General features: G+C 34.4%; 1 protein-coding gene across 2 annotated transcripts; it reads left to right on the forward strand.

The window, feature by feature from the left end:
• The first annotated feature begins 4,081 nt into the window (after nt 1–4,081).
• LOC122293330 lies at nt 4,082–8,969 on the forward strand. 2 transcript variants are annotated; one of them, XM_043101878.1, is made up of 7 exons: nt 4,082–4,629; nt 5,211–5,423; nt 5,533–5,670; nt 7,261–7,380; nt 7,460–7,546; nt 7,940–8,391; nt 8,618–8,969. In XM_043101878.1, coding segments are annotated over exons 1-7 (1,401 nt in total). In that variant the 5' UTR covers nt 4,082–4,239; the 3' UTR covers nt 8,619–8,969. The 2 variants fall into 2 exon arrangements, with proteins under 2 accessions (XP_042957812.1, XP_042957813.1); XM_043101879.1 differs by having other exon boundaries at nt 7,940–8,239.
• Nucleotides 8,970–9,182: the final 213 nt, after the last annotated feature.

Genomic DNA, 9,182 nt, shown 5'->3' on the forward strand with positions numbered 1-9,182 from the left:
TCATATTGATGCACAAAGTCACTCACCATCGTGCTTGAACGAACATAATCCTTAAAAAACTTGTTCATGCTTTCACTCCTTTGAGTTGTTGATATGCCTGCACAAAATGTTGAACGCAAGTAAGCCGGAACCCACTTCTCACGTCGGTTATAAAGACCTTACAACCAAGCATTATCTCCTAATGCATACTTCACTAATATAAAACTCCATGCCTGCTCAAATTCCTCAATTGTAATTGTTTCATGAATACAATGACGGAAATCTTTACCAAACTCTGGAAATCTATTATACACATGAGCCAAGTGTTCGGGAAATTTTTGTAAAATATGCCACAAGCACAACCTATGAGTTGTATTTGGGAGTACCTCTACAATGGCTTTCGCCATAGCTTTGTCATCATTAGTAATTATGGTTGAAGGGGCACGCCCAAGTATTGCCTCTTGCCATGTTCTCAATAACCAAACATAGGATTCGGTTGTTTCGTTTACTAACAAAGCACGACCAAACATGATGGTTTGGTGATGATGGTTAACTCCAGAAAATGGCACAAATGGCATCTTATACAAATTTGTCAAATATGTAGCATCGAATGTGACAACATCCCCAAAATATTGGTACGCCGCCCTTGATCTCACATCTGCCCAAAAACAACTTCCCATACACCCATTCTCATCAACTTGCATGGAGTACACAAATCCAGGCTCTTTGCATTGTCGATCAAGAAAATACGTATATAACCTTTGAGCATCTCCCTCTTCAAACAATTTTTTTTCTTCTGTTTCCTAAATAATTTTCCACATCTTTCCCAATGCAACCAATATTAAAGTCACCCCCTGATTCTTTACTCAACACCGACATTATCTTCCTAGTCGGTACACCAGACTCATTTTAAGTCATAATGAGTTTTTTTTGCACACGTGTGACTCCCCTATGTCCACGGAGAAAATTAGTACTTCTCGGTGTAAGTAGACCATGATTATGTTCCATCACAAACTTACATACTATCCACTTTTCACTCTCTTTTTTTATCCCCATTATTGCTTTACATCCAATCTTTGTTTCTGCAGTTTCCAGAATTGTTCTTTCTACATGTTTGCTCCTTTCCCATCGAAATCCTTTTCTTGAGCAAACATAGTCTACTGCAATAAGTTTTTTCTCCTTTTTCGACAATCGGGTATGATTGGTACGAATGGCAAAACCATTTCTTCTTGCATACGCTTTATAAAATGCTTGGGCATCTTCTACGTCATCAAATTCCATACTGGTGAATGGCTCCAATAAACCACTACTTGAAGAAGAAATCAAATTCACTCCATCATCCACACGGCCTCCATCTTCCACATTCACATCAACATCCACATGAACTTCATCTTCCACATTCACAACATTTTCTATATTTACTTCATCGACATCTTCACCTTCTACACATGTGTGACTCGACATCATCTCAACATCATCACTATCGGAGCTCCAAAATTTATCCTTTGTTACCAAAAAAAAAAAAAACACAAAATAATTTACTAGCAAATCAATGGTTATATTCTATAATTTACAAAAAGAAAATTCAGATGCATACAAAATCAATCTAAACTCCATAATTTAGACCCACTTAATCAACCTATTTGGGCTCTACCTCACTATAAGGAAAACACAAAAATTTAACGTTCATTTATAATTAATCCAAAGCAGTACTCTAAAACTAAGAACACCGTGCATTGATGGACATGAAGGTCATATAATTATATATATATATATACATACATATGTTAATTTCAGATTATCTAAAAATAGAATTATGGACCCACACACATGGGCTGGGCTGAATGTCCCAGACAGCAGCAAAATGAAACCCATGTAATCAACATATTTGGGTTTTACCTCATCAATTTAGCTTCTATTTAGGTCTTTCCTTTTTCATAGGTGTTTTTTTCTTACTAAGTGATTAACCTATATTCACTACAGGTTGATTCTGTTTTTTGAAATTATTTTTTGAAAAATATAGGTGAATCAAATTAAAGAACTTGAATAAAAAAAAAAAAATTTATCTACTTGTGAAAATTCTGTAAGTACAACAAACTTTCCATTAAACAACAACATAACTCTTGAATGGATGCATCCTATAATTTACTAGCAAATCAATGGTTATGTTCTATAATTTACATAAAAAAAATTCAGATGCATACAAAATCAATATAAACTCCAAAATTTAGAAAGTAAATGGCATGTAATGAAAAAGAGAGAAATGACTCAAACTAAAATAAAGGAAGATCACTCTAATTTAAGTCTTCTAATTTCAGAAAAATCTTAATTATTGGGCATTGCAAATTAAAAAAAAAAATACTCGTGTAAACTATAAAATCTGAAATTTACACTCAATGCATTTCTGGTTATTGGGCATTGCAGAATTTTACCCATTTTGCAAAAGTTTCAATTCAGGTTTGGACATGGAGACCAAACTTAATTTTTCAAGCTAAAATACAGCACTCCAGAATTAATTTTTCTTCTACTTCATGCAATTTTTGATTTACAAAAAAATCATTTTATTCTTCTAATAGTCCCTGCAAATATAAGAAACAAGGTTGATGGATTTGTGTACAAGTAAAGTTTGCAAAGTGAAGATAGGTAAATACAGCATCTCATTCAGATTGAAGATAGGTAAATACATAAAAAATTTGGGCAAAAATCAAACCATGGAGTGGCAGTGGAGAAGGCGGCGACCTCCGTGGACGACGACGGCTCTTGGTGGTGCGGCGAAGTCTAGCTGTGGCGGCAACAAAGCTGGTATGGTGCGGCGAAGTCGAGCTGGTTCTTTGGAAGAGAGAGCTCTGGTATTTCCTTTCGTAATACGTAGTGAGTTGTAATTTCTGAAATCAATCGGCTGATTCTCCTTCAGACAGCTTATTGTGAGCTTGCCTACGTGTCACCCTATGTGTGGGGGCTGTTATTAAGAGGAAAACAGCCCGACTGGTCCGAAGGGGCTCTGAAATTATAATTAGGAACCACATGGGACATGTGCTGTTTGCTTTAAGCCAGAAGGAAGATGGTGTATTTGAAGTAGATGAAATTGAATCTTTAGCAGTCTTGTGAGGCTTGCAAATGGTTTTTAGTATGGGTTTCTATAGTATTGTCACATGGGCCTATTGATTTGGAAATTGTTTAACTACTACACTTGTTTTCAGATTCTGAAATCTCACATGAGGGAAGAGAAGGTAATGAAGCTGCGCATATGTTGGCAAGATTTGCTCAAAAAATTGATGATTATCTACCGTGGTGGAATAGCTGTCCAGATTTTATTCTTAATTGAGTAGTTCTTGATGCTGAAAATTAATTGATGTTTGGGTTAGTAGTATTTCAGTTTTATGGGTTGTAAAATGTTTTACTGATTTGTATCTTGTTCTGAATATTTATTTCCTTTTGGAATGAAGTATGTATCAATTAAAAAAAAAAAAAATTAGAGGTTGTTTAGATGGTGAGATGAGATGAGATGGTTTTAGATGAAAATTGAATAAAATATTGTTATAATATTATTTTTTAATATTATTATTATTTTAAAATTTGAAAAAATTGAATTGAAATTTGATAAAATTAAATTTTTTATTATATTTTGTGTGAGAATTTAAAAAAAATTATAATGATGAGATGAGTTAAAATATTTTTTAATCCAAACGACTTCTTATTTATTAGTGGTAATCTATTTTAAAGGACTCGTGTACATATTTCTGTTCAATAATCTCAATTATCTCATTAAGATATTTAATTTTATTTCCTTTTAAATTTTTTGGTGTGGCAGATATTTCATAATGATAGTAAATGGAAAAAAATAATGATATATTATAGATACATTACTTTTTACAACTCAATATTAAAAATAGATAAAATGTTTATAAAATACTAATATTCTTCTTATAATCCATTAGATTTTCTTTTTACAAAAAAAAAAATTGTATAAATTATTTTCAGATAAAAATAAAAGAGAAAATTGTAGGAATTAAAAAAAAAAAAGAAAACAAAACAAGAAAAAGAATAGGATGACACGTGGCCGAATTTCTGAATGTTACCAACGTTCACCTTCTATGTTTTGAGCTTTCCCTCTCTCGTCTTTCAGTTCAAAAAATTTCGAAACACACAATTTGTTCTAAACGGACCATTCGATTTCAACAAAACGGTCGCCGCCGCAGCAATCACGGCCCCTTATAGATCTTGTTTCTCCGGTACGCTCTCCAAGTCTTGATTTTAGCCATGGAAGAAGACGGCCATGATCTCAGCTTCGACGTTGCGGCTTTATCTCCGGCTCTGGTCTCTCTCGCCTCGTTTTCTTCTATCCCCTCTCCATCCCAACGCCGGCTCTCCATCGGCAACTTCGCCCAGTCCAGCCGTCCCGTCCCCGCCCCAGCCCCCGCCCCGCCTAAAAGGATGGCCTGGGTGTCCCTCCAGGGGCGGCTCGTCAATGCTGAAGAAGCGAGCTCGGCTAGAGCCATCGGGGGCAACTTGAGTCGCGAAGAAGCCGCGGCTTGGGAGTTTTTCAGCCCCATTCAGAGGTTCCTTATTGTCGCCGTTATCGGTGTCGCCGTTGCCGAGTCCAAGAAAAACCGAATCATTTGGCAGCTCACAAAATCTGTGGAACTTAGGGTTAGTAGTTAGGGTTTTTAATCTTACATAATTAATCTAAATAAAAAATGCATATGCATTTTCGTTTGTTATTAGTTTATATTAACTATTGGTTTAATGCATGATTTATACGGCTAAATTCTAATTGAATGATGTGGGTTTTAAGGGTTTATGCAATTTGAGTATCTCAGTAATTAATTGTATGGGCATGATTTAAGACATTGTTTTGCTTTTGAATGCATTTATTTCTGATTTTCTTTTTATTTCTCCGTCCATTATTGTTCTTTTAAAACTAGTCCCTTTTTCGGCAAATAAATGATCTTATTTTTAATGTAGTTGCAATTTATTATTCATTGTAAGCTTGATTACATTTATTATAGATTTAATTTTTTGTTTCTGGGTATGTTTAATTTAGTACCTTTTGCAATTTTGATTGTTTGTATGCGTGTTTAGTTAATCTGTTAATGTCTGTCTGCGCTTTGGTTTACTAATTTACTGCCAATGTTGGTTTAACGTTTTGGTGGAAATTTTTTATCCCTCAGTTTTGATACTGTATAACAGCAAAGTTATTTGTTTAAGCTCTTCTTCGTAAATATTTTTAGGATCAGGTGCTGTCAAGCATGCAACAGAAGCTTGATATTCTCTGCGAGGAGGTGAATAATGTTAGGGACCACTCAGGTGCTTTGGGCGAGATGGCAGCCACCAAAAATGCCGAATTGCCATGTAATAAAGCTTTTGGCTCTGATACGATTAAATTTGTTGATTGTGGTTGTTGGCTCTGTGATCAACATCGCGACATTTATAATGCATTGTCGGTGAGATGTTATTTCTTACATTTCTGAATGTGCCGTCAAATCAGAGTTTGTGAATGTCCAATGTTAAAGAACTTGAATATCCTAACTGATCTCTCAAGTTTGGTTTCAGGGTAGCATGAAATCTTCTGGTGGGGACGGGATGCTCCAATATAAATTGGCTTTCTCGAATGAAGCGGAACCAGAAGAACGCCGCATGTCTGATTTGTCAGATTGGGCTTCAAGTGTCACATCTTCTGCCGAAATTCAGGTAATTGGAGGTTCAAAAGCATTAAAGAATTGTTGCTTAAATTAGATAGCCAGAAGACTTTTACATTAATTATAACGCAAGTCATTGTGGTTTACAAATTAAAGTTGTTAAGCCTAATAGAACGGGTTCTTTTGTTTGGGTGCAAAATGAAAATTATTATAATTTATTTTGTGTTCATCACTTCGTTTATCTCAAAGTCATCTTTGTAATATGCTAGCATTGAATTTTAAATTTCTCTGGCCCCTACAGCAAGGAAATAACTGTTGGGCCCTTCTGTGACGATTTTTATCGAGAGTCTGGGGGACATTATCTTTTATTCTTTATTTTAAAGGGAAAATCTAAAAAATATGTTTAAGAAAAGTTACTAATAGAATAAGCTTTAGAGTCACTCAGAATGTTGCCCCCAGTTCTCCTTCCCTCAACAAATGCTCTTTGCTGCTTACGTGGGGTAGGTCTTTCTCTTCATGGGGTAGGACTTTCTCTTCAAGTAGAAATTTCTTCTTTCACTCCTTTTTCCACTATTCTAGACATATTTGTGTGGATACTCGGGTTGTAATAACATTCTCCTTGATGTTTCTTATTAGAACCCTTCCATCGTGTACCTTGTTAATGCAATCTTTGGAAGACCTTATGGGTTTTGCCTTTTTGCATCCTGCAAAAAATAGCATTGGCTCAATCAATCAATTTGTCAGAAAGTTAATTGATTTAATATGAGATGCTTGGAATTAACTTTCTGAGTAGAAACATACATTTTCTCGTTTGGTTACATAGATTAGATGAGATGTGTTAAATAGTAATGAATAAAATATTGTTATAATATAATTTTTTAATATTAATTTTGTATTGGGATTTGAAAAAGTTAAATTGTTTATTATATTTTGTATGGAGATTTGAAAAAGTTGTAATGATGAGTTGAAATAAGATGAGATGAGATTTTTAGTTTGTGTAACCAATCCAGGCTTAATTGTTATGTAGTTAGCCAAGTGTTAATATGATGTTAGAAGATGATCTTATCTATTTTGTATATGTTCTATACTTTTGCTTCTAGTTCTTTGCAAAGATGTTTCTTAAAGTTCATCTCGCTGGGTTGGACTAGGACATAACCAACTTTAAGCACCTTATGTGGTCCCAAAATCCTCACCTCTAATTAGTGATTGGGGATATATAGCTGTAGGATGGCCCTTTTTGGTTGTGTACACAATCTGATGATATTATCCCTAAATTCCTTTTTGTAGGTCTTTGATTAGAAAGTGAATCCTATTTATTTTTACTGTCATACTTGGAAAAGACCCGCAATGGTTAGAGTTCACTTTTCTTCCCAGTAACATCAGAGATTCAGAAGGGTTATATGGAAAGAGACGGATAATCCATCAATTAGAAAACCTGGTTGTGGTACCTAAAAAAAGAAAAAAAAAAAAAAAAAAAAAAGAACAGAAAAAAACTCATGGTGAAGATAGGAAGAGCCAGTTAAAAACTAATTGATTTCAAACTATTTACATCTGAATGAATTTTTTTAATATTACTTCCCCCTTTACTTATAAAAAAAAACATCTGAATGAATTTAATGTCATAAGGGTGCATTTTTCTCAGATGAACACCTTAGCTGTAGAACAGGACATTTACAACCTCAAGAGGGACTGTGAAGAGAAGGATGCCACCATAAAGGAGCTAAGCACGTTACTCCACTCATCTGATGTTGCTGGTTCCAAGGTAAGTTTCCAGTTGTCTTCTCTTTCACTTTGTCCTCATCAGATATTTGTCTTTGATTAATCTGAATTCCTTGTAGCAGAGGATTACAGAGTTGGAAGATATTATACGAAGGAAGAACATGATAATTACAAAACTTAAGAAGGACATGCTTGTCCTAGAGCAAAAGGTAAGATTCAAGTGGCAGGAATCTAGTGATCGGATAGTCACTGGCCCCCTTTTACCTTGCTAATTGTTACCTTTCTTGCCTCTTGTTGTGTGCTATGATAAAATCACATTATGCACTGACCTTTTTCACACTAAAAGGATAATAACTATTAATTACTACACATCTGAAATTCATGGTGGAAACGCTGTGCATTTTAGGAAAAATAAGCATATGTGATCATCACTGTGCAATTCTATCAACAGTACATATAGGAATGAGCAATGTGCAACAATATATGTTAACGGTTACTTATTGGAGAATTCCCCTGTAATTTTAATTTAAAAAATATCCGAGGTAATGTCTAGAAGATGATCATCATGTTCTGAATTTATAACAAAATATTTATGAAAACAGGTTGTGCACTTCACAAGGCTTCGGAGATCCTCCTTCCCTGCTGCAGAGTCGAGCTCAAACTGCGGGCAACGTCCACACATGACAGATAATCTCCTATATGACATGGATAGTACTACTAGTCCTTCATCTTCTGATTCAGACTGCTCCCCTGTGAACAGGCCACATGCTCCTTTCGCTAAAATTGATGAAGTTTTTGTGAAGAATAGCAACTCCACTTTTACAACAAACCAGATGTCAGCACCGGTAAAAGCCTCAGGTTCCTTTATGAGACGAACAGATCAGCGATTGAAATCTCGATCTGTAAGTCCTCTTAAAGAAATATCTACAAATTCAAAACCCGAAACAATTTCTTCTCAAAGGTCGAAGCAAGTAGCTGTTGGAAATTCACGAAAAAATAAAATGCGATATCTAAGTGGATCTAAGGATGCAACTCCCCAGAAGAGATGGATTTAGTAAGTGGCAAAGGTTATAAAAGATCCTAACCGTTATAATCTATTTGCTAAATTCATTCGTATACCCTTTTAATGTGAATTGACAATGCTTTATTTGTTGATCGAGCGCTTTGCTATGCCTTGATTGGTATTGATCTCTTGAAACACATTTTCTTTTGTTTATTATAAGGCTTTGCATGTATTGTATCTCACATCTTTATGGTTCTTTGTATATTCGCGGTTGCAGAGGGAGATATAGAGGTGGAAGAGTTCAAATTATTTCTACAATTTGGATTGAGATGTGTGACTTCCGCATCTTCCAAAATGATGATTGGGTCGTGGCACGTTATTCCTGATCATTAAGAAATCTAACTCTTTCTATATCATCAATTGGCTATTACATATCTATAGGCCCCAGATCAGTCTCTTGTAAACTTTTTTTTTTTTTCTGTATTTCTTTCTAAAATAAAATTGCGGTGCCCTTATGTAGGGCTGGGCAAGATATAATTGTCTTTTTGTTTAGGGACAATCTGACTCTCAGTGTGGTTCTTAACAGGACAGTCCGCTCATAATGCCATCATTGTGAATATTTAAGCTCACTTATTTTTGTGCCAATTAAGATAAAAGTTGAAAGTTAAATAAAATATTATTAAAATATATAATTTTAATATAAATTTTATTTTAAAATTTGAAAAAGTTAAATTGTTTATTTTATTTTGTGTAAAAGTTTAAAAAAATTATAATAATAAAATGAGATGAAAATGATTATAAAAACAAATATTGTAATTTCTGTAGTTTAACTCATTTATAGC

The sequence above is a fragment of the Carya illinoinensis genome, chromosome 14 (genome assembly GCF_018687715.1).
Source record: "Carya illinoinensis cultivar Pawnee chromosome 14, C.illinoinensisPawnee_v1, whole genome shotgun sequence".
NCBI classification, from domain to species: domain Eukaryota; kingdom Viridiplantae; phylum Streptophyta; class Magnoliopsida; order Fagales; family Juglandaceae; genus Carya; species Carya illinoinensis.

Bases quoted from the DNA above. Each gene is read 5' to 3' on its own strand.
- LOC122293330 (XM_043101878.1), top strand. From the start codon at position 4,240: ATGGAAGAAGACGGCCATGATCTCAGCTTCGACGTTGCGGCTTTATCT. The intron at 5,671-7,260 runs GTAATTGGAGGT...CATTTTTCTCAG, and splicing joins CATCTTCTGCCGAAATTCAG to ATGAACACCTTAGCTGTAGA. The intron at 7,547-7,939 runs GTAAGATTCAAG...TTATGAAAACAG, and splicing joins TGCTTGTCCTAGAGCAAAAG to GTTGTGCACTTCACAAGGCT.